Here is a 25840-nt window from a genome sequence, read left to right on the forward strand (position 1 = left end):
ATGTTTTTTCAAAACTTTTGTCTTGTCCAGCAAATTATTTTACACAGAAGTTCTTCAACTTCACGCACTTATCTCAGCTTGGAACGTTGTCACCACACCTGTTCCCATAGCGACAGAAACCGACCCTGCGGCAGGCTGGGAAACGTATTTATTTTCAAATATAAATTTAATATAAATATACAAAATGTTACACAAAAGAAATAAATAAACATGTAAACCTGTATATGAGTAAGGACATAGAACCCCCCCGAAACAATAGCTAGGTGGTCACCGAGCACAAGTTATCTACATGAAACCTAACTTGCCAAAACCACTCAGACGATTACACCTTTTTCATGTTTATTTATTTCTTTATGGAGACACGCCCCCAGGCTGTCCAGCCAATGAGAGAGGAGGAGTAGAACATCTCTGAGTCTAAAGGGAGGAGGATACAAACCGCTGTAATGCCATCTCAGCATCCTAAAAAACACAGTCGCTAATTCGCTCACAACACCCCCCTCGTTAGGAGCCACAGGCGTTTCCGTAGCCATGACGACGGTGACCAGACCTGCCACTCAGCCCAGGGCAGCAGGTATCCAGGAGTCCAGGAGAGGGGGAGGAGGGAGGGAGGGGGGACTGTTATATTTCTAGAACCAGAAAAAAGGAGAGAGGGAAGGGTCTGGAGATGGGAGAGAAAGAGGGAGGGGGGAAGGTTCAAAAGCTTCTCCTCTTGCTCCCTCTCTCTCTTTTCTTCGCTCGCTCGCTTTAATCGCTACGTGACAAGGCACGCTTTGATGACTTTACTTTACTTTTACTTTTAGTCATTTAGCAGACGCTCTTATCCAGAGCGACTTACAGTAAGTACAGGGACATTTTCCCAGAGGCAAGTAGGGTGAAGTGCCTTGCCCAAGGACACAACGTCATTTGGCACAGCGGGGAATCGATCCGGCAACCTTCTGATTACTAGCCCGACTCCCTCACCGCTCAGCCATCTGACGTCACAAAGAATGTCAGAATTCTGGCGACTTCCAAGATTCCAAGCGTGGTCTTCCTCCAATCAACACCTCCGTTCTCCTCTCCACAAACAAACGGTTAAACTGATGAGGGGGAGAGAGAAAGAGAGAAAGGAGGGGGAGAGAGAGAAAGAGGTGGGGCAGAGAAAGAGGTGGGGGAGAGAGAGGTGGGGGAGGAGGAGGAAACAGTATTTGAAATATCAGCCCAAAAAGGTACAAATTAGTCTTCTACCTATGAATGTTTGTGAGTTTAGGTAGATGATATTAAAGTGTGTGTGCGTATATGAGGGACATTACATTACAAGTATCAAAAGTTAAAATACATAAAAATAATGATCATACAAATTTACATTACAAATATACAAAATGTACCTAGTGGTTATGCAATTTTACCTTTGTCATGATATAAAACACTGACATATCCAATTCCATAGAAGCGTAAACTGCAAACCATGTAAGATAGTACTACACATTTCTGTACAGTATATCAGCATCTGGTGTCACAAGTACGCTGTACCCAAGTGTTTCATTATTTGCTTTTTGAACATACATTTACGTGTTTATAATTTCCGTCGGTAGTAGGTTCCATGACTTCATGGCTCTGTATCCCACAGTTCGTATAAGAAAATTGGTATTTGCTCTGGGGAGTGAAAACCTACCTTCTATTGCTCATCTAGTGGCATAGCTATGTGAGGCTACATTTTTATTTAGTTGCCTATACTGATCAGCTGGTGTTTTAGACTGCAAGAGGCGCCATGTTGACAAAAGAAGTGCAGCAATCATCCTGTCTTCAACTTTTAGCCTCTCTCCTCAGGCCCCTCCCTCCTCAGGCCCCTCCCTCCTCAGGCCCCTCCCTCCTCAGGCCCCTCCCTCCTCAGGCCCCTCCCTCCTCAGTTCCCTCCCTCCTCAGGCCCCTCCCTCCTCAGGCCCCTCCCTCCTCAGGCCCCTCCCTCCTCAGGCCCCTCCCTCCTCAGTTCCCTCCCTCCTCAGGCCCCTCCCTCCTCAGGCCCCTCCCTCCTCAGGCCCCTCCCTCCTCAGGCCCCTCCCTCCTCAGGCCCCTCCCTCCTCAGTTCCCTCCCTCCTCAGGCCCCTCCCTCCTCAGGCCCCTCCCTCCTCAGGCCCCTCCCTCCTCAGGCCCCTCCCTCCTCAGTTCCCTCCCTCCTCAGTTCCCTCCCTCCTCAGGCCCCTCCCTCCTCAGGCCCCTCCCTCCTCAGGCCCCTCCCTCCTCAGGCCCCTCCCTCCTCAGGCCCCTCCCTCCTCAGGCCCCTCCCTCCTCAGTTCCCTCCCTCCTCAGGCCCCTCCCTCCTCAGTTCCCTCCCTCCTCAGGCCCCTCCCTCCTCAGGCCCCTCCCTCCTCAGGCCCCTCCCTCCTCAGTTCCCTCCCTCCTCAGGCCCCTCCCTCCTCAGGCCCCTCCCTCCTCAGGCCCCTCCCTCCTCAGGCCCCTCCCTCCTCAGGCCCCTCCCTCCTCAGTTCCCTCCCTCCTCAGGCCCCTCCCTCCTCAGGCCCCTCCCTCCTCAAGCCCCTCTCTCCTCAGGCCCCTCTCTCCTCAGGCCCCTCCCTCCTCAGGCCCCTCTCTCCTCAGTCCCTCTCTCCTCAGTCCCTCCCTGCTCAGGCCCCTCCAAACAGGTGTTGTGCGATCAGATGCACGGCTTACTTGAGAGGCACCCCCTTGCGGGAGCGCGTGCAAACCACTTGGAATCAAAAAGGATTTCGTCTTGATATCGCAATCAAACAGAGGGGAAATAGAAGTCTCACATTATTCTTTCTTTGTTATAGAATTCAAGAGAAGAATGTCGGTTATCTGTGTGAGATTTATATCTCTTTGTGTGTGTGTGTGTGCAGGTGTGTGTAACTGTGTGTGTAGGTGTGTGTGTGTATTTGTTGTGGCATCACGAGAGGACGTGTGGTAGATGGGCGGTCAAACTACATGTAAATATGTAGGTGTCTTTTTATCAGATGTATTTCCTTGTCCTCAGTAACAGTCAGACAGTTGGTGAGACAACCAGGACTCAGCCGAGGTAAGGATCTTTATACACTAAATATACATACTATATATCTTATATACTCTACTATTGCATTCATATATCTCATATATTCTACTATTACATACATTTCACACACGTTATAGACATATACTTTACCATCTGTCAAAGGATCCTTAAGGCTCCTTTGTTTGAATGCACCTTGGAGAAATGATGAATAGAAATGCTTACTAGATAATATGTGTATTTGCATAGGATGTGTTAGAACTTGCTTCCATATGTGTATTGAGACAGGATGGATTAGCAAAAGCTTGCAATATGTTTTAGAACTCTTTTCCATTTTGTTATGAATTAGCAACTGCTTGCTGATGTGCATCTAAGATAAGATGTGTTAAACCGTATTGCGGAAGGTTTCAGATAGGAGGCCTCTGTATGAGAGCTAGACACTGTTTGCGTATGAATTCTTAGAAACTGCCTGCATATGTAACCGATGTGAATCGGTGAAACTCACTCCTCAGGTACGTAATGGGCCACCCGCGTCAATGACTAGCTAGCTTTTCTTTGGCGTAGCTGGTAGTGGTTGCGCTTGGCAGTCCAGAGGTGGCAGGTTCAACTCCCGATGGCAGCGAACGACGGCCCTGGCGGAGCAAGACCACGTCCGTTGCATACCCGTTACATTGGTGCTGTGACCCGGATCTCACGAGGGAAGTGTTCAGCTGTTCAGGCTCACTCTCTCTCAAAACCAATAGGTGCGATGTTGTGTCCTAGAGATAACGAGTGGAATAAGAGCGAGAAGAGAGCTCTTGATCGTTTTGTCTGTATGGAACTGTTAACTGGGAGGGAAATATAACAAAGGAATAAGTGATCGACAAAGAGTGATGTTTGCCATGGAAGGCCAAAAACATTTGCTGTAATAAAGATCTCTTGATGTTGTATTCAAAGCCCAGCGCAACACCGTAACCTATGCAAATTCGAGAGACCCCGAGCGCGTGGGTCACGCGCGAGATAGGTGAGGGCGTCGGAAGGGCGCCGTGCATGCATGCTCGCAGTGAGCCCGGGCCTCGTTCGTTCAACACATCAGAGACACAACATAATAATATATACACAACACACATATTCCTTCATACAATAAACAAAAAACAGTCTCAGCACAGCCTGGCTCTGCCTCCCTATTGGCTCAGAGGAAGATACCTTTAGAACAGAGCCTGGCTCTGCCTCCCTATTGGCTCAGAGGAAGATACCTTTAGACTTGATCTGTAGACGTCACATGGTCTAACACTAACAATGCGTCTTCGAAACTCTACAGTTTCGAGTAGATTCTTATCAGGTGAAAACATGAGACACAAGCCAGCTGGATGGGTGTGGTTTCGCTATGTTACCTGACAGGTTCTGGAGAGAGAGAGAGAGGGGTGGAGAGAGGGGTATGAACAGAGACTATGAGTGAAAGACAAGGGAGAGAAAGTGGGCTTGTGTTTATTTGAGGTGTCATATACCATAACATGTAGTTATTTGTGTTATTATGTGTGTGTGACACACCATCAGAGGTTGTTGTGTTTGAAGCCTGTTTGTCTGGGTTAGAAGTACTACAGTGATTCATTTGAAGGTTGATCCTCTGTGATTCACGGTTAGAAGTACTACAGTGATTCATTTGAAGATGGATCCTCTGTAATTCAGGGTTACTGAAAACATCTTTAGGCTGGACAGGAGAACTCATCTGTGGTTTTATCTTCAACAGGTCTTCAACAAGTTCCTCCATCAGAGAGAAAGATATATACAAAAATACAAAGATAAAAGAGAGACAGAGGGGGAGAAAGAGAGAGGGAGTAAGTGAATAGATGAAGGGTGTGTGCATTGAGAAGACCAGGTCATGGGAGGCAGTTGTTCCAAATGTAGATGGGGTGAGGAGGGAGATGCTGAAGAGAGGAGGAGGAGAGAAGAGATCATCCTCAACACAGCTCTCAGAAGAAGTCTGTTACTGGATGAGAGAATAGAGATGGAGACAGGAGAGAAGGGGGAAGGGGGGGAGAAAAATGAGGATGAGTCCAGAGAGAAAAGAGAAGAGGGGAAGGATGAGTGGAACAGAAAAAATACAAATGCCCAGAAAAAGAGAGAACGTGAGACAACCTCCAACCATGCTCAGTCTGGGAGCATAATCTCAGCTCCTCACTTCAGACACACAATCATCCAGGGCTCAGTTAACATCACCACGACAACGACAGCTCCAGCACAGGCTCAGAGGACGGGTAGAACTTCAACCCCTCACCACCCCTCACCTCCCCTCCTCCTCTCACCACCCCTCTTCCCCACACCACCCCTCACCACCCCTCCTCCCCTCACCTCCCCTCCTCCTCTCATCACCCCTCCTCCCCTCACCACCCCTCCTCCCCTCACCTCCCCTCCTCCTCTCACCACCCCTCCTCCCCTCACCTCCCCTCCTCCCCTCACCACCCCTCCTCCCCTAACCACCCCTCCTACCCTCCCTACTCCTCCTCCCCTCACCACCCCTCCTCCCCTCACCACCCCTCCTCCCCTCACCACCCCTCACCTCCCCTCACCACCCCTCCTCCCCTCACCTCCCCCTCTCACCACCCCTCCTCCCCTCACCTCCCCTCCTCCCCTCACCACCCCTCCTCCCCTCACCACCCCTCCTCCCCTCATCACCCCTCCTCCCCTCACCACCCCTCCTCCTTCACCACCCCTCCTCCCCTCATCACCCCTCCTCCCTCACCACCCCTCCTCCCCTCACCACCCCTCCTCCCCTCACCTCCCCTCACCACCCCTCCTCCCTCACCATCCTTCTCCATCTCTCCATCCTTCCATGTTTATCCCTCCACAACATGTGGCAAAGATTTTTTCAAACTAACATAGGTTCTGTTTGTGTGCTAGCATCCTCAGGCTAGGCCTTCAATCACATTTTAAGTTATGAATTGTGTGTGATGTCATTGTCATGAGGCTCGTCTCTTCTCTCCTACTTTCAGAAGATGCTTCCCCACACTGCAGCGCCTCCATTGAAAGGTAAGTAACTGACGCACCACATCAGGAACTGCTGTCGTAGCAGAAGAATGGTGTTTGAAGTTGTAAACAAACAGCACCACTCGTCTGTAATGTATGTATTATGTATCATTAATGTATTCAAAAGTAATCGCTATCCAGTTTTAGTCAGCAAAGTTTTGTAACAGTTCACAATCTCTCACAGGTGAGGAAACTGATGTAACTCTGTAGATGATTTATATATTTATTGATATACTGTATGTTACTAATCCTATGAGTGCAGTCGAAGTGTTGACAGTAACTGTCTCTTATTCTCTTTGTCCTTCTTGACACCTTCTTCCTCATCTCTTCCTTGTTTACTGTCTTTACATGTTTTACTCTATTCCCCTTCTCCCCCTCTCCTCCACCTCTCCTCCCTCCTCCTCCTCCATCTCTCCCCTTCTCCCCCTCTCCTCCCCCTCTCCTTCCTCCTCCTCCATCTCTCCCCTTCTCCCCCTCTCTTCCACCTCTCCTTCCTCCTTCTCTATCTCTCTCCCTCGGTCTCATTCCACAGTGAGTAGAATTTCTCCTGTGTGCAGAAGTCCAGACCAGATCCTGCACGTATTACAGGAAGCACAATAATGTACATTTTTATATAAACAAATGCATGATTAAATACACTGTATATAACATATTGTTTTGGTAATAAATTCTCCTAACAGTCATACTCAGAGGTAAAAAGAAACATCAAGACAGTTTGAAGACGAAGTTCAGACACGTCTTTGAAGGAACCACAGAAGATGAGACAACTCTCCTCAACAGCATCTTCATTCCACTCTACATGACAACAGGGGAGAGTGAAGGGGTCAATAAAGAACATGAGATCATGCAGACTGTATATCCATCCACAGGCAAAACATCTTTAGAAAAGCCAGTCCACTACAGTGACATCTTCAATCCCCAGGATGAACAACAGAGAAAGATCTTGACTGTGCTAACAAAGGGCATCGCTGGCATTGGAAAAACCATCTCAGTGCACATGTTCATTCTAGACTGGGCAGAAGGAAAATCCAATCAGGATATAGATTTCATCTTTGTGCTTCCATTCCGAGAGCTGAATTTGATCAAAGGTGAGTTCAGTCTTCATGGTCTTCTGAAGGAATTTCATCCAGAGCTTGAAGAGTTAGAAGACGTGCAGATGTTTAAGAACCACAAAGTTCTGTTCATCTTGGATGGGATGGATGAAAGCAGCTGTCCTCTGGATTTCCAAAACAATGAGAGAGTGTCTGATGTCATGAAGGAGTGTCCAGTTGATGTTCTTCTGACCAACATCATGAAGAAGAATCTGCTTCCCTCTGCTCTCCTCTGGATAACCTCCCGACCTGCAGCAGCCAGTCAGATCCCCCGCAGAACCGTCAACATCAACCTGGAGACAGAAGTTCGAGGGTTCCAAGAAGAACAGAGGCTTGAATATTTCCGGAAGAGATTTTCTGATGATGAGGACCTGGCCAACAGAATCATCGAACACATCAGGACAACGAGGAGCCTTTACATCATGTGTTACATTCCTATCATGTGTTGGATTATCGCCAAGGTCCTAGAAGACATGTTGACAGAAAACAACAGTGGAAATATCTCCCAAAGTCTGACTGAAATGTACATTCACTTCCTGATCATTCAAACGAAGCGTGGATTCGAAAAGTATCAGGAGGAAACCAACATGGATGAAGAGAAGGTTTTAGAATTAAGAAAAGACTTGATTCTGAAACTAGGACAGGTAGCATTCGAACAGCTGGTGAAGGGGAGTGTAATATTCTATGCGGAGGACCTAAAAAAACGTGGGATTGATGTTGATGAAGCTGCAGTGAAATGTGGACTGTGCACAGAAATCCTGAAGGTAGAACGTGGGCTGTATAAGAAGAAGGTGTACTGCTTTGTGCACCTGAGCTTTCAGGAGTTCCTCGCTGCTCTCTATGTGTTCTACTGCTGTGTCACCAAGAACATCAGTGCACTGGAGTCCTTCCTGGAGAACGTGTCTGCAGAGCAGCCCCTGCATGAGTTGCTGAAGAGAGTCGTGGATAAAGCTCTACAGAGTAAGAATGGACACCTGGACCTGTTCCTCCGCTTCCTTTTTGGCATCTCACTGGAGTCCAACCAGACTTTCTTACAAGGCCTTCTGCCCCAGACAGAGAACAGCTCAGAAACTGATGAGGAGATGAGGAAATACCTCAGGAAGCCAGACGTGGAGAATATCTCAACAGAGAGGCACGTCAATCTCTTCCTCTGCTTGACTGAGATGAAAGACAGTTCAGTACATGAGGACATTAACCAGTTCCTCATGTCACCAGATCATGATGAAGATGCTCTCTCAGACGATCACTTATCAGCGCTGGCTAATGCACTTCTGATGTCACAAGGTGACCTGGATGAGATTGACATGAGTAAATACAACATAGACGAGTGGGGGAAGAGCAGACTGTTCCCAGCAGTGAGGAAATGCAGAAAAACTGTGTAGGTATTCATCTCAAACTCACATATTGAATTATTAATTTTTGTTTGGAGTTTTACACTGGTAATTAAATCTTCCTCGGCCTAATCACTTTAAACATTGTCAAAAACTATAGGAAACAGTCCAAAAATCCTATTAATGTTAAACCTATAAAAATACATTTTGTATATTTATAAATGTGTTTATTAAATTGTGAGGTTTTCACCGACGTCACGTTCTGGGCGGTAACCCGGATGTACGGCCATTGTGGAGGCACTCTGTAAAAAACTGAACGGAGTACAATGGAGTATTATGCGCTTTAGATACTTTAAGTGAATGTAGCCATGTCTAAACAACCGAAAAGCTCATCAAAACGCGTCCAAGATGCAAATGCATATAGGGAAGGACTTGGACCACAAGAAAATGCGCTATATTTCGAGAAATTACGATTTATTGGCGGTGCAGATCCCCTACGAGTTAGCTCCCTCTTGTATCCGTGACGACCCGGTGATTCTTTCTTCAGTCGCATATCCCGAAGGCAAAAGTAAGTAATGCAATAACGTCATTAACCCACCTAACCTTAACTGCATGATATCATTGCGATACTCAAGGTGTAGCCAAGTGACTCTCAATCGTGTTTTTTCCCTGGTAGATCTTGGTTGAGCATTGCCAACCACAAGCGCCTCCTTTAGTTTGATAATCTCTGACATTCCTCTCCCTGGTTTTTAATAACTTTTGGAAGTCGATAATATTGCAAATGTTTTTCTCGATCTGTCCTATTGGTACAACCTGAAACACGGAAACAATTAACAATTTTCATTGAGGACGTTCGGTATTTACGTCAGTGCCTGTGCTTTGTTGTGATGCGGAGTGCCTCCAATATGACGACTTCCGGTCTGATGACGCGCCGTGAAAACCCCTCAAAAAAAGTTCGGAAACGTTATTTCGGTCGATTATTCCTCCGCCGCAATAATACCAATTGGTATTGTATTTAATATCGTTGGAAAGACTGCTAAGTCACCTTTACAACGAGGTACAACTTGTAAGGATCGTGTATTTGTGGAATGAGAAACAGCGAACTGTGTGGCCCAACATTTTTGGCCAAAATTCCCTGCAATATTCTTCTGATGGTAGGCAAGCTAGCCGTCTGATTATTTAGGCTAAACGTGGCAAACTAAGCCTGTATTTAGGAAGATTTTAATTCATTTCATACTTGATGATGATTGTTCGTTTGTTATACATTTCTACAACTTAAAACTGACCTTTTCTGGCGACGTCAACGCAGTTTTTTCATGGACACAGAAGAAAACAACCGTGACCATCTCTTAAGAAGAATGCAGGCTCATGGCGGAACTATGCTTCTGCGTCTCCGTTTAGGGATGGGCGGGCGCACGAATACGCACGGATACGGACGGATAGACTGCGTATATGGTTCTCCGTAGGCTGTGGGTGCTGAAAACAATTCACCGCCAGAAGAGTAGGTGGCGCAATGATTTTTTGTAAGACGTCGTCGAGTGTTTATTTACCTAGGTTACAGAGAAGTCGGAGCAAATTTACAAATGAACCTTTTCATCAATAAAATATGCACATTTTCAGCAACTACGCTGCCCATTTCTCGTCACATTTGAATTCAGATGCTGATTTACATGTACCGTTTAGCTGAAATATGAATTGTAAAAACGTACAGCAATGGCGGTCTAACGATTTGTCCTGTTTATCACGGCAACCCCGCCCCTGACACAAGTGGTTCTTAATACTGACCAATCACAGCCAAGGGGGTCTCCGTTAGTGATGTTACGCTCGATACCGTGCTCACGAAGCGGTATCGACCTTTCGAAACAATTTGTACCGATACAAACGTGTCGAGCGTAGCTTCAAATGGCCAAAAACCACGTGATCAGAGTCGAAGTGTCGAAGTGACGTCCGATGCGAGCAGCTGAGACAAACGGCGTTTTTTTCTAACGCTTACAAGACATCAGACATCACTAATATTCGTAGGTTATAAAGAGGAGACATAGGCCTATTTAAGGACACTACATTCAATGACAGAACCAGAGATACAGGTAGATTGCCGGAGCTAGATAGACAGAGATAGATACAAATATGAGATAGTAGGTGTACATAAGCACATAGCCTACATCTTTCTTTAGTTTTACCAGCCTTCAAATGTGGCCATCCCTTTCCCGGTTGCAAAAGCATGTTCCAAAACCTTACCCGCTAGCTTACATTATCATCTAGTAATATATTCTTTTAGCATATACTTCTTCTAAAACGGGGTGAGGGGATGCGATCTCACTACATTTGAGTGAGGGGCTGCGCTCTTACCACGATGCCATACACAGTTGAGGAATATGTGTAATTAATGTTATAAGAACCCTAAAAATAAATATCATAAACGTAAAGTAGCCTAGCAAAGACGTTACGTTGTTTATAATACAACAAGATATGATAACATATTTTTGACACTTGCAAATCGAAACATTTGTCACATAACCTTAATTTATCAAGTTGTCAATGACGATTATGAGACTGACGTCTCGAGGACTTGACGTCACTTGAGTCCTTCCATCGCTCGATACAGTCGCCATACCATAAACTGACCAGCAGATGTCCCTATGGAGAAGATGTATCGAACGCTTCGAAAAAGCGATACTTTTTCGAGACAATTGTGTCAAATAGCTCGTTGCTTCGAAAAGCTTTGTTTCCCCCATCACTAGTCTCCGTAGCTCTCCGTAGCTACGACGGATCGTTAGAAAATTCAGGAGGTGCACGTCAAGCTCTCCGAGGCTCTCCAAGGGCTGACGGAGAGCTCGTAGAGGGCGTTCCAAGGAGACGAGGGCGTTCCCATGTCTCCGTTTTTCGAAAAACGCAGAAGCATATATCTCCTTCAGGTGGCGTTCGCGTGCAGTAGCCTACAGCAGAGTAAACAGAGTAGGGGGCACACCCCCTCCCCCTTCGACTTCCACTCTTGTTGCCCATAGGCTTATCGATTGGAAGTGAATAATGAAATGTTTTGGGTGGGGATTTTTTAAATCTTGGTCTACAAAAAATTCTGCAGCTATTTAAATGTATTATTATTCATTTTTTCTCGGAGGGGCACTGACACTAGGAGGGAAAATGGACAGTTGCCCAGGCAACCTTAGCCAATCCCTGTGCACGTCCCTGCAAGTATGAGGCAGCAATAGAGATATAATCCCCATGATGAATAAAACATACAGACAGCAAGGGGGAGAAGGGGATGGTGGAGGGTGATCACTGATCATACAACAACCGGGGTGAGTGTGTGTGTGTATCCGCGCTGCCTTTTAATGCCGTCTTATCAGACATGGCCCGATGGGCTTGTGCTGGCTAACACTGGTGTGGTAGTGAGCGGATGACACACGCTGCCCAATTGCCCTGCCTGAACTAGCTTCGCTCATTAAGTTTAGTCAAAGGAGTAAATAACATTAATATTACAATAAGATTAACTTTTAATTTTTTGGTTTGTAGAGTTGTAGGAACCCTGGATGTGATGTGAATCCTGGCTGCCAAAGAGACCTCCAGTCAACAGTCTTAACCACTTCACCACACTGCAGCTCATGAATGTTCTGTTTTTTACAGACTGATTTACATGGAGCTTAGACATGACGAATGTGCATCACTGGCCTCCTCCCTCCAGTCACCAGACTGTCCTCTGAGAGAGCTGCACCTGGACAGGATTAAGGTGACTGATGGTGACTTGAGGATTGTCTATCCTGCCCTGAGAGGTCCACACTGTAAACTGGAGACACTGAGGTCAGTACCTGTAGAGGAGTCTTCACATTAAATAACCCCGCACACATTGATGGACATAGACTGTCACAGGCAGAAGATGTTATAATGAACATGATCATGTTATGGTAACCCTGTCATTGAAAATACGTTTGACTATAGATGCATTTTAACTTTTGTATAATATATAATTGTATTATCACTCCTGTCTACTAGTTAATCTTCATGTTGTCATGTGTTTCCTCATGTCTGATTTAGGTTGAACTGGTGTAACCTGACGGAGGACAGTTGTAGAAAGTTGTCTTCAGCTCTCAGCTCAAACTGTCCCCTGAGAGAGTTAGACCTGAGTCACAACAACCTGCAGGATTCAGGAGTGAAGCTGCTCTCTGATGGACTGAAGAGTCCACACTGTAGACTGGAGATCCTGAGGTCAGTGATCAGACACACATGGAACCAGACAGGGACACATAGAACATGTTGAAGAAGTACAGTGTTTCCTCTAGGTTTACAGCTTTGGGAGGGGGGTGTGTGTTTTTGTTAATGACAGAAATGACATGCCGTCATGTAAATAGGATAAATAACATAAGGCCATTTAGTGTGTTTAATAAAAGAGCAAGCTATAAACCTGTTTTATAGGAAAGGTAACCTTAAATGACTGATTTTGTGATCTGGCACTATATAAAAAAAGTTTTTTTTAATATAATCTTTTTGTATTATGTTTTTTTTTTTTTTTTTACAATTGACCCCCTAATATAATGGTAGGGGAAACACTGAAGTAAATGCACAGTATGTCTGTCAACAATGTACCCAGTGATGTCAACAACACCCACCAGCAGAAGGCAGCAGTGTTGTAACGTCCTGATGACTTCTCTCTGCAGGCTGTCGTTCTGTGGAGTCACAGAGGAAGGCTGTGCTTCTCTGGCTTCAGCTCTCAGCTCAAACCGCTACCTGAGAGAGTTGGACCTGAGCTACAATCACCCAGGAGACACAGTTCTCTCTGGTCCACTCTGTAGAATGGAGAAACTCAAGTTAGTACATTACATTTAGGCATTTAGCAGAAGCTCTTATCCAGAGTGACTTACAGTAAGTACAGGGACATTGTCCCCGAGGCAAGTAGGGTGAAGTGCCTTGCCCAAGAACACAATGTCATTTTTGGCACAGCCGGGAATCGAACTGGTAACCTTCAGATTACTAGCCCGACTCCCTAACCGCTCAGCCACCTGACTCCCTACATTCCTCTTCATATGCCATGTTTAATGCTGAGTAGTAGTTGATTATTATAGAATGATGATTTGTTGAGGTTCTGGTCGCCTGGTTACAGAAGCTGTTTGTGTTTTGACATTCTCTGTGTTTGTCATGTTGGTCTGAGAACAGTCAGGTCCTGATATCTAGTTCTTACTGTCAATCTTCACACACAGCCAGGTCCCTTTACTTTGTTAATCATCTCTGTTCCTGATCACTCTTCATACACCAGCTGTGTGTGTGGATGTGTCACTGTCTGTTCCTCTCTGTCTCCCACAGTGTGGATCATAATGAGGAGATCTGGGTGAAACCACAGCTGCTTAAGAAATGTAAGTGTTGTTTTGTACATCAGTACATCCAACATTGAGACTTGATGTTGATATAGTGTTTGTGTGTGTAGTGGGGTTAGAGATACACACATACAGTACATACTGACACATGTATCCACTGACACATTCTCTCTCACTCTCACACTCTCTCTCTCTCTCTCTCTCTCTCTCTCTCTCTCTCTCTCTCTCTCTCTCTCTCTCACTCTCACTCTCACTCTCTCTCACACACACACAAAGGCAGTTAAACTATACCTGGTCACTGTGTTGCTCATCAGTAATGCTTGCACTCTTACTGGGTTCAATCCCAGAATCCTCTGACAGAAAATCAATCATGACCATCTGACAGAAACAACCTCTCACTCACTGACAAGATGGAAATGTGAACATCCAGACACACAGTTCTGATCCAGCCTCTCTCCTCTGTTCTATAGATGCCTGTAATCTCACACTGGACCCAAACACAGCTCACAGAAAACTCTCTCTGTCTGAGGACAACAGGAGGATGATGTGGGTGGAAGAGGACCAGCCGTATCCTGATCACCCTGAGAGGTTTGATGAAGAGCAGCAGGTGCTGTGTAGAGAGGGTCTGACTGGACGCCATTACTGGGAGGTTAAGGAGGAGGGGTATGTTCTGGTAGGAGTGACGTATAGAAGCATCGGGAGGAAAGGGAGGAGTCCTGCCTGTACACTTGGACACAACGACAGATCCTGGTGTCTGGGTTTGTCTTTTTTAAGACAGTTTGTTCATCACAATCAAGAACTCACTTTAATATCTATGAGCGACTCCCGAGTAGGAGTTTACCTGGACTGGCCAGCTGGTGTTCTGTCCTTCTACAGCATCTCCTCTGACACAATGACCCGCGTGTACACGTTCAACACCACCTTCTCTGAGCCCCTCTACCCAGCGTTTGGGTTTTATAAGTACTCATCCTCCTCAGTGACCCTGTGCCAGGTAGTTCCTGCTTGATGGAAACCTCCCCGCTCCTGGTGCACACACACAACATCACATACCAGAACCTATTGCCCAATTACACAATGACATAGTTTTCTATAGATATTTATTAACTATATATACAGTTGTGCACACTATCAGTTTATAGTCCATGTTCATTGCTGTTTCCAACATTGTATTAAGGAAAGATGGATAAATACGATGTGTAATATATAGGGGAGAGTGGGGTGTGTTGTGGCAGTTTTTACTTAAAGTGACTTTAAAGCGAGGCCATGAGAGTGAATGATAAAACGGCTTGCCATAACAGACATCCTCGGATTTAAATAATTATAGTAATTAACCTTGCTTAGTGTGCACACTGTTAGATCCAGTGGAGAACAATTCCACTGCTCATCTTACTGGTATCATGTTGCACCGATGCACCGGTTGCTTTTCGCTTGGACATAACTTGCGTTCCTGTTGCTTTCCTAATTGCAAGTGGGACTCTTCTCGTCCACAAATTCCACAATGAGGAACATTTTGCCTTGTGCCTGCACCACCCATGGGCCAGAGAAAATTTGAGATTAATGGATTTTAAAGAGGTAAATGCATTGGGTTGTAACAGGTGTAGGCTGAAGCTCATGCTTATAAATTAAATACATTAAAAAGTATTTAACGCAATCGATGCCAACCAATATATGAACAATTGAATAGCAGAACCAGATACCAATTATGATAATTATGATGACGGGAAGCGAGACAGATAAGTTCTCATTTCGGTAGGTCGGTAAACTAGACAAGGTTTTAATTAAATTAAATTTGGAGGTGATATAATGCATAGAGCCTATTATATGTAGCCGGGTGGTGAATTTGGTGTAACATCCCCATCACATTTCTGGGTACATAAAGTATATTTTGTGTTATAAACCTGAAAGAAGGTACATTTTCAGTTATTTATTTCAGCCACTAGGTGGCGGTGTCACGAGCCAAGTAGTAACGCGGTGCATCTTGGTCGTTCACTTTTTCTTTCTGTCCGACGGAGCATGGAAGCAGCACCTTCGAGAAATGCCGGAGTACATCTTGTAAATATATATAGTTCTGCAGGCTACATATATAGGAAAATCCCACTCCAATCTTGCTCGGTTTCTGCATTACGTAGGGTTGGTGTCGAAGTGTGCGTCTTGCAATTAGTGCTTCATCTTTATAGTCGTCGTCGTCATTATCTACCGCTTGTCCGGGGGTCGGGTCGCGGGGGCAGCAACCTAAGCAGGGAGGCCCAGACTTCCCTCTCCCCGGCCACTTCCACCAGCTCTTCCTGGGGGACCCCGAGGCGTTCCCAGGCGCACACACTAAACAGACAACCTCGCAATGTGCTGAGCAGCAGTAGCCAGCAGCTGTCTGCACCAGTCGAGGAATTAACTTGAACGAGGGTAATCATCCATAACACTCGAGACAGAGGCAAGTTGTTTATCTCATACAGAAGGATATGGATTAATGCTGTAATTGTCACATAATATTCGTTTATCAGTTACCATTATGTCGTGTATTTGAAAGTTAACCGCCAGTAATGTAAGGCTGAGTGAGTACTTAGCTCCAACATTGACAGCCAGCTCGCTAGCTCTAGCTTGTTCATTCGCTCGCGCAATTGCGTTTGATTTGAGCCGTTAGCTCCGAGGTTATTCAACTGTCCTTAGCATAGGGAACCTGACTTTATTAAATGGTTATAGTAAGAAAAATTAGATTCATAACTTGAACGTTCATATCCACATCAACCGTGAATACTTAGATTAACATGTACAACATACATCACGTGTAGCCTACCTGACAAAATGTGTTGGTCTTGGTCAGCAGTGTAGTAGGCTACCGTACAAACCTAGCGTCAACTCTAACGCTAAAACAAATTTTAAACTACAATATAATCTACACTAAAAACACTAATAGAAAACGAAACTAAAAACACTAATAGAAAACGATTGATTTAACTACATATACAAACACTACTGTAATATCAAACTATTCTAAGTTAAAAGTACAAAAACAAGCTACTGTATTTATTCATTTATATCTAAATAACGACTATCAAAAACGATTACTATATAAAGGCTCATTGATGAAAGCTGACCTTCATAAAAAATGTTCTTGCTATTGCCCTAGTTAATGTGCTATCTACTTGTATGGTATTGACTATCGAAGTCTGACAATCACGTTCATTAAGGGAGAACTGTGGCGTCTGTAGTGTGATGTTCCTTAAAATGAAACTATCCAAAAACACAGATTTTAATCACAGTACCAGTTGAATAACTACTAGAGTGCGTGGGATTTTGTACTTTGCTATGTCGCTCATAAAGAATGATAGATTAAAAGGATATTCAAAGTTAAGTAATAATTGTTTGTTAAAATATGTAACAGTAGCCTATATGTGTAGTGAACTATAGTCCTTCGGTTTTTCCTAATCTATATTTTAACTTGTAGGCCTATGTCTAGTCTACTCTTGATGCATATGTTTAGCCGTCTGCACCCCGGTGTCACCGACCATCTCGGGGATAGGATCTCTCAAACCGATCAAAACACAATTGAAAAAATGTTTCAAATGGTACACGACGTATGTAAGACGTTGCCGACCTTTTCCCGACGTAGAATCCAAACACATCGCAACAACGACCTTCATAAGATCAAAATAAGATGTTTCAAATGGAACGCGATGTGTTTAAGATGTTACGATGTTTCCGAGACGTCTTGGAGACGTATGTGTGCTAACTGGGTAGTTTCGCTCGCATCTTTCTCCGCCGCCATTACTGAACTACTCAAACTAGTGCACGACATTAACGTCATCGTTCTCAGCCACTCCCTCTTTTCGCTTATTGGACCTACAAAAAATGTGTTTCTGAAAACCGACTTCAAATTTAAGCTCAAGTAGGAGGGCAGAGCCAGGCTTGCTTAATAGGGAGTGGCAAGGCTCTCCTTAAACAGGCTCTGATACAAACAACAAAACTACTCTCTTAATCCTAAACAATATTGATCCTTGTATGTATGTTAATTCCTTACAACGCATCGTCTGTAAGTATCATTCATAAATACTGTAGCGATCCACGGATTGGTCGCGTGTTAACTCGCGCTGTTGGCGCAAAGGATTGTGGGTGGCGCAATTCACATACTTGTTTCATGTTTAATTAATGTTGCATTTATGTTTGAGTTGAGAGTCGTTGTTCTGTAGATTAGGTTTGTCAGTGGATGATGTATCGATATTAGTAACTATAAGTTGTGTTGTTGTCGTTGTTGCCATAACTGTGAATTGTATGTGAGTTAATGACTTGTTGGCTATCACGTGTGATTGTTGGCATGATAATAAAACCTGTAGTCGATCAGTGTATGGGATGCAGGATAAAAACGTTTTCTTCTCTACTCATAACGCATCCAGTCCAATATACATCTCTAGCGCTATTACTATACTTTCGGTTAATTACAATTGTATGATAGGTTTTAGTAATCTAATCTTAATGATATCTAGCTATTTCAGTAAAATGTTACTAAGGACCTCAAGAGACTATTGTACCTTTATTCGATCAAATTGGATTGCAAATGTATAACACAATTGTAAAACCATTTTGTATTACTTTCAGTTTTACTGTTTCAATAAAAAAAACCTGGAGCTTGGAAGCTACAGACGTGGACAAAATTGTTGGTACCCCTCAGTCAATGAAAGAAAAACTCACAATTTTCACAGAAAAAACTTTAATCTGACAAAAGTAATAATAAATAAAAATTCTATGAATGTTAACCAATGAAAGTCAGACATTGCTTTTCAACCATGCTTCAACGGAATTATTTAAAAAAATAAACTCATGGAACAGGCCTAGACAAAAATGATGGTACCCCTATGAAAGACTGAAATAACGTGACCAAAGGGACATGTTAATTCAAGTTGTGTCCACTAATTAGCATCACATGTGTCTACAATCTTGTAATCAGTCAGTGGGCCTATATATAGGCCTCTAGGTAGTCACTGTGTTGTCTGGTGACATGGTCTGCACCACACTCAACATGGACCAGAGGAAGCGAAGGAAAGAGTTGTCTCAGGAGATTAGAAAGAAAATTATAGACAAGCATGATAAAGGTAAAGGCTATAAGACCATCTCCAAGCAGCTAGATGTTCCTGTGACTACAGTTGCACATATTATTCAGAAATTTAAGATCCATGGGACTGTAGCCAACCCCCCTGGACGTGGCCGCAGGAGGAAAATTGATGAAAAATCAAAGAGACGGATAATCCGAATGGTAACAAAAGAGCCCAGAAAGACTTCCAAAGAGATCCAAGGTGAACTTCATGCTCAAGGAACAGCAGTGTCAGATCGCACCATCCGTCATTGTTTGAGCCAAAGTGGACTACATGGGAGACGACCAAGGAGGACACCATTGAAATCTGAAGACTATCAAGGGATTCTAGAGAGAAATGTGCTGGCCAGTGTCAGGTGTCTCAGTCGCAGGTCATGGGTCTTGCAACAGGACAATGACCCAAAACATACAGCTAAAAAACCCAAGAATGGCTAAGAGGAAAACATTGGACTATTCTAAAGTGGCCTTCTATGAGCCCTGACCTCAATCCTATTGAGCATCTTTGGAAGGAGCTGAAACATGCAGTCTGGAAAAGACACCCTTCAAACCGGAAACAACTGGAGCAGTTTGCTCATGAGGAGTGGGCCAAAATACCTGCTGAGAGGTGCAGACGTCTCATTGACAGTTACAGGAATCGTCTGATTGCAGTGATTGCCTCAAAAGGTTGTGCAACAAAATATTAAGTTAGGGGTACCATCATTTTTGTCTAGGCCTGTTCCATGAGTTTATTTTTTTTAATAATTCCGTTGAAGCATGGTTGAAAAGCAATGTCTGACTTTCATTGGTTAACATTCATAGAATTTTTATCTATTATTACTTTTGTCAGATTAAAGTTTTTTCTGTGAAAATTGTGAGTTTTTCTTTCATTGACTGAGGGGTACCAACAATTTTGTCCACGTCTGTATATCCTGACTTTGCGTCTATATGAAAATAATTAGGCTAGCAGTCGACATGTGTTAAGAAACACACCTGGACCAATTTCTTCTATGGTTCCCTAGAAACAGGGGGTGGCACAACTTCCCCGCTGGCACAAATCACCCCACTTTCCCCTACTGTATATGAACCTCTCAACATGAAACATATAATGTTTTTCCTTTTCTGGCTATAAAAACCTGAAACGCCATGTGAATCCATGGTTTCCCCTCTAGGTGTCGATCCAATCCCAGATCCCACACCTACACCCTCAGGTAAACAGATGATATAGCCTACTACAGTACAGTCAGTGAGACGCAAACTAGGTTTTGAATTAGATATTATCTCTCTCGTCTTCTCTTTCTTTCTCTACCTCTTTTTTCTGCCTCTGCTCCTTTTCTTTATTTCGCTCTTCTCAATCTCTTCTCAGGTGATCCAATGTTCTTAAAAAAAACAAAACATATGATGTAATTTCTTTGTAATCATCCAAAATAATGTTAAGTGTATGGATATTTTTACAAGTAGGCCACTGACTGGTCAATACGTGCAATGCATTGATTGGGCAACGCGCTGTGTATTGAGTGGGCCGGTCTGACAGTAACTCCTGGACCACTTTTTTCCCCCAGTTATTTAAAATTTTAATAAACATTTACTACTGACACAATTTATATTGGTACATCGATAACAATATACTGTCTATGTTTTTACCTTAAGGTCATTTTAAACCAGGAGTTTAAACCAGAGCTGATTGTCCATGAGAAGAGAACAACATACCAGTAGGTTTCTAAAGGGGTTTGGAGTGAAAGGGGGACAGTATGTGAAGGCTGGTCTGTTAAAAGGCCTCACAGAAACAACTGCAGTCTTTAATTTTTAATAGTCTGTCTTTGAGTTTGAGTTCTTAACTCTGTGCTCCACAGGCTCCAGTGCCCCCATGCAGGTGTGTTCCAGTGCAGCACAACAGGCCTGGTGTTTAAGATGGAGAGAGAGGGGGAGGTGCTCTACAGGACAGTCTCTTGGGACAGGAGGCTTCTGGCCCAGCATGGCAGGAGGCCTGCAGGACCCCTGTTCAACATCGAATGCCTTCAGGAGTCTGTCTGTCAACTACACCTCCCTCACTGTCAGATTCACTCAGGTGAGTGATGTGGGACTGAAGAATTACAATAACCAGTCATCCACAACATCCTCATAATCACCTTTACAGCATCAATATTTTCACAACAATTTCTCCAATCCTTCTTCCCAGAGGGTGGATGTGACTTCCTGTCTGGCTTGGAGTTTATTCCTCCTGTGACCATCACAGACTCACACGTCATCATAAACATGACTGGATTCTCTGCCTTCGGCAACACAGATAGGGAGAGAGCTCCCATCTCCCCGATAAATGCTCTTGTGCTGTTGTTCTACCGGCCACCGCTTGTCAACGAGACAAGATCCATCCTGAATGTGTTGTTGCTTCCAAGTAATGTCGTCATCCAAGAGGTGAGCGGGTGAAGGCCCAGTACGGTAAACCAGGTGAAATACAGAATCACTTCAGGTCTTTGTCAGCCTAGAGAGCTAACTTATTTTCCTTCTCATACTTGGTTCTGTAATGGATGACCAATGGTTTGGAACTAAATAGCGCCAACATTTCAATGTGTTGTCCTCCCGTACTGTCCACTGCTGGGCCTGAACAGGTGCAGCACGAGAGGAGGAGGAGGAACGGATATAAAGAGAGGTACATCGAGACAGTGTCTCAGTGCAAACTGACCCCAAACCAGGAATACACCCTCTCTACTGACCCCAAACCAGGAATACACCCTCTCTACTGACCCCAAACCAGTAATACACCCTCTCTACTGACCCCAAACCAGGAATACACCCTCTCTACGGACCCCCCAGACGCACATACAATAACACCAAATGTAAAGTCTGATTATTGTCTTATGGTTTTACTGGAGTATATTGCAGATATTTTACCATTTGGCATATTTAATGATCTCAGGGTTTATTCATATTTGATGTTATCTGGATGTCCTTTGTTGTTCAACTGTATTCACTTTGTTTACACAGACACTGTGTGTCTGTGTTTACACAGACACACAGACAACTGAATTTCAGAACATTGTTTTATTATAAACAAGTATCATAAGGCTATGTTTCTCTTTGATATCGAATGGATTTACCTTCTCTATTTCAGAAAGCTGAGTTTGTGACATTTGACTCTTATGAAAATTACATCCCCACGTTTCGGCTGTTGTTTCGGACCTTTGTTGAAGAGGTGAACGTTCTTCTAAAAGAAATTGGCGCTTCTGAACATGTTTGGAAGGACCTGGTCTGGCTATCAGGTAGTTTCATGTAACACATCTCCTGATCTTTTCTCAACTCAAATTAAAGCACTTTCAACCCAATCAATGTTGCCATTGACAATTTTTCTGAACATTTATTTTGTTTTTCACAAACACACGTACAACAGTCACATAAAATGTCTGTCAGAATCAGGATGTAATGGAGGTGATTTGTTTTCTCTCAGCCTCGACAGCGACCCTGGAGGCCCTCCAGCCTGCCCCCCAGCCCAGCCCCCAGCCTTTCCCCCAGCCTGCTCTCTCTGGACTGGTCTTCTTCAGGAGACACCGTGCGAGTCTGGAGACCCGTCTGGGCCTGCTGCAACCCCTCCTGCTGCGACTCCAGGACCAGCGGGTTCTGAACTACGAGGAGCGCGAGGAGGTCGTCAGCAAGTCCACCCAGACCCTCCAGAACCAGGCCCTGTTGGGCATGCTGGCCAGGAAGGGGGAGAGGGCCCAGGAGGAGTTCTACCAGGCCCTGAAGGACATAGACCCCTACCTGGTCAGTGACCTGGAGAGGTGCAACTCAGGACCTCAGTGACTGTACAGGTAGCCTGCTGGGAGGATGCAGTCATGGCTGCAGGAGGAGTCCTAGAGAACACTTCTACCAGGCCCTCAGAGAGGCAGACAGATGTCTGGAGGAGGGGGGTGTCTGTCAGACAGCAAACTGTTGCACGGACAACATGGCTCATCAGGTTTTGCACAAACTTTGTCACAAAAAATTAAGACATACCAAATACTATATTCTGAAATTGGGTTTAGTCTGTGGCATAGAGTTAATATAACTAGAGTAAGCTACTTCTGTCTTCCAAGATGGCGTCCCCATTCATTTCTATGAAAAGTGCTCAGTGGCGCAGTGAGGCAAGCGAGAGCGCGAGACTGGACGCAGCCATCTTTCCTCTTCCGTGTCTTCCGGTCTAGCTTTAAACAGTGGCTCTTTTTTTCCCTAGCTCCGAGACCTCGTGCACGCTTGCAACTAGCTGTACACGTCATACTTTGCGACAACCAGTCGCGAGCATAGATTGATATGGTTACGAGCCTATGTTACGAGCGTGTGAGCTAAGGCATTGCAGTGGCAGAATGGTGTACAAGTCCGATAAGAATCAGACATATGATGCAAACTTAACGGAAATGTATTCTGTCACTGTATAGTATTCCTTTCACTTGTTTTTTAGAAATAGGCTATAGGGCTAAATATAGGGTTATTCTAGATGGAATTCATCACATAGTTTGCTTTTTTTCTTCGTGATATGAGTATGATTTCCAACGCATTGTATCGGATGAAATAAACTGTTAGCATGAACAGCTCCGTCTTTGTTCTCGCCAGGCAAAGAAAGCTTTATAGTTATTTTGGTAACCGAAATCTTCCATAATGCAGACTTAGCATAGCTTACTTTCTTCACACTGCCTTCAATTTAACATCAGTGTAGAAATATGGCCATGTGTTTTATATGTTCATCCTACAAAACCAAACGCCTATTAATGGATATAACGTGATCTAACAAGACTTGGTAATAATGTAATAAATAAAAGCTTGAGAACTGTGTCTAAAATATACTTTATTGGACATTTGCCTTTGAAAGGGGCTTATTCACAGAACCATATAGCCTACAAGACGTTTACATCAGATGTAAGTGGGGGTGAAACATAGTCACTGAGGACCTTCATTGTCCCACAAAAGCAGTCTGGCTTGATGACACGATCAACAAAAGAATAATGGATGTGTTTAACAAAAGTTTCTGAAGGCAAGACTAATATTATTTAAATATAGGCCTATATAATTTTCTATTGTGGTTACCGGTTAAAGTAATCTTCGTCTTTGCTCCAGATAGACGTCAACAATCTATGCTCGCGCTTAACATATTATATCTGCCATCATGTCATGAACGTTTTTACGAAAAATCAAATCTGTTTTAAAATAACGGGAATAAACTATATTAACAACATTTCATGTATGTGTGACATTTGCTTAACTTGCTGCAACAGGGCAGGCAACTCAAGCCAGTTCTCCCTGTGCTCATTCAATATAAGTCTATGGCTCATTCAGCTCCATGTAAATCGGCTATCGGCCAATGTGAACTAGGGATGTGCATCTCCATCACTGAGGACGATGCGATACACATCTCAAAGCACTGCCAACGATCCGATACATTAAAGATACATAAAAGCAACTACTAATGCGATACGATCAGGGGCGGATCTAGAAAAATATTCATGGGGTGGCAAGAGGGTGGCAGGAGTTTTTGAGGGGTGGCACCCCCGTGGCAGAAGTATATATGCTGATTTAATCGCAGTCATATTAATCAATGTTTATTTGGAATCAATGTTTATTTGGAATGCCACCAAATTAAGACATTTTAACTCAAAAACATAAGGCTACATTATTATGGCACATTATTAAAGCCTTAATAAATCAAAGATATTGAGGAAACACTGAACAACAATTTCAAAAGTGTTTTCATTGATTTATTGGCTAATCCATATAAAACTGTATCATCAAACCAAAGTTTGGACAACTTGGCTGGCTAGTAGTAGAAGAATGTGCCACAAGTTTGAAGTTTGTATGGTCCATTTTGACAAAAATGTTGAAGAAACACTGAAAATGGCGTGTATTCAAATGGCTGCTAGATGTTTTCGGCATTCAGGCTGTCTACTCTTTTACCCCGGTCCCTAAATATGACACGGAGCCTGAACATCGGTACAAATATGAATGTCTGTTGAATCTCGAATATAAAACTGATTTCACCTCGGTCTCAGTCGGCGCAGTGGGGAGGGTGGTTGGAGTCGTCTAGTGCTGCATTCACTTGCAGTGGGATATTAGCAGGGCCAAAATTCGCGAGCGAATTACGTTTTACGAAAACCCGCGGAATTTCAAATAGAATGCATTGGTCTGAGGCAAAATTTAAATAAGCTTGTCAACTCATTATGTCTGTATTCTTTTCGAAATGTTTAACCTGTAAACAGAGACCATTTCCACCAGTGTAGGTAGTAGCCTAGGTCTATGATAGCAATCAAAGGAAGTCTGTCAACCCTAAAACTGATACAGTAGCTAACGTTTACGTTAGATTATAGCCAATATTAAAACGTTTGTCAAAAATGCTCAGATTCAGCCCTGAAGAATTGACACGGAAACACTTATCAACTAGGAATAGACAGGGACAGTGAGTGTTCAGGTGATCTTTATGAGGATGGATCAATACTTTTCTGCAAAGTCTGTCAACATTCAATCGACCATAGCCTATTCCGCGTCAAACTGTTGTGGAACATCTTCGGTCGAGGAAGGCTATCGTAATTCCGCAGTTTTTTAGTCTGAATAAACGCAGAACATGTAAAAAAATCAGCAGATTTTTGGGGGCTTGTATAGAAATTCGTTCTCGCAAATGTATGAGTGAGTAGGGGGGTTTGAGTCGTGTAGTGCTGCATTCACTTGCACTGGGATATTAGAAATTCGCTGTGGCAAATGTCCAACTCGGCGGAGTGGGGAGGGGGGTGGAGTCGTCTCATGCTGCATTCGCTTGCAGTCGGATATTAGAAATTCGCTCTCACAAATGTCAGATGAGCCACAACTTGTCTTTGTTTTTAAAGCTGCCAACTGGGGTGGCAGCTCGGGTGGCAAGGCTATTTTTAGGGTGGCAGTTGCCACCCCATGCCACCCCGGTAGATCCGCCCCTGGATACGATTCACCCCTATTGCGATGCAGTGCGATTCGACACGATGCGATTCAATGAGATGCAATGCAAAGGGAATATGATGCTATGCAATTTAATATGGTACATAATGATTTACATTTATGCTATGATTTATTTCTTT

General features: G+C 44.1%; 3 protein-coding genes across 3 annotated transcripts in view; 2 read left to right on the plus strand and 1 right to left on the minus strand.

Annotated features, from left to right (window-relative positions):
- Positions 1-1026: 1026 nt before the first annotated feature.
- Positions 1027-25840, minus strand: part of eif3ba (eukaryotic translation initiation factor 3, subunit Ba) — a 40981-nt gene continuing 16167 nt past the window's right edge. Inside the window, exon 18 of the mRNA XM_084685179.1 lies at positions 1027-1076. The gene's annotated coding sequence lies outside the window, so the exon portion shown is untranslated. The remainder of the gene's footprint in view (positions 1077-25840) is intronic.
- Positions 6629-21543, plus strand: LOC146237292 (NACHT, LRR and PYD domains-containing protein 3-like). Its single transcript, XM_084685898.1, has 11 exons — positions 6629-8456; positions 12091-12206; positions 12441-12611; positions 13061-13210; positions 13704-13753; positions 14185-14705; positions 19946-19984; positions 20379-20485; positions 20627-20841; positions 20953-21188; positions 21383-21543. The coding sequence occupies exons 1-11, from the start codon at positions 6786-6788 to the stop codon at positions 21515-21517; spliced, it is 3411 nt and encodes a 1136-aa protein (XP_084542024.1). The 5' UTR covers positions 6629-6785; the 3' UTR covers positions 21518-21543.
- On the plus strand, positions 21857-24218 carry LOC146237293 (caspase recruitment domain-containing protein 8-like). The gene is made up of 2 exons (XM_084685253.1): positions 21857-22033; positions 22219-24218. Exons 1-2 carry the CDS (start codon positions 21862-21864, stop codon positions 22569-22571), a joined length of 525 nt encoding a protein of 174 aa, XP_084541379.1. The 5' UTR covers positions 21857-21861; the 3' UTR covers positions 22572-24218.

The sequence above is a fragment of the Hypomesus nipponensis genome, chromosome 21 (assembly GCF_054491055.1).
Source record: "Hypomesus nipponensis isolate SF chromosome 21, ASM5449105v1, whole genome shotgun sequence".
NCBI lineage: Eukaryota > Metazoa > Chordata > Actinopteri > Osmeriformes > Osmeridae > Hypomesus > Hypomesus nipponensis.

What these genes read in the sequence shown, in the direction of transcription:
- LOC146237292 (XM_084685898.1), top strand. Translation starts at nt 6,786, where the DNA reads ATGACAACAGGGGAGAGTGAAGGGGTCAATAAAGAACATGAGATCATG. An exon ending in TGTAAACTGGAGACACTGAG is followed by an intron (nt 12,207 to 12,440) that starts GTCAGTACCTGT and finishes TGTCTGATTTAG; the next exon opens with GTTGAACTGGTGTAACCTGA. An exon ending in TGTAGAATGGAGAAACTCAA is followed by an intron (nt 13,211 to 13,703) that starts GTTAGTACATTA and finishes TGTCTCCCACAG; the next exon opens with TGTGGATCATAATGAGGAGA.
- LOC146237293 (XM_084685253.1), top strand. Translation starts at nt 21,862, where the DNA reads ATGGATTTACCTTCTCTATTTCAGAAAGCTGAGTTTGTGACATTTGAC. An exon ending in GGACCTGGTCTGGCTATCAG is followed by an intron (nt 22,034 to 22,218) that starts GTAGTTTCATGT and finishes GTTTTCTCTCAG; the next exon opens with CCTCGACAGCGACCCTGGAG.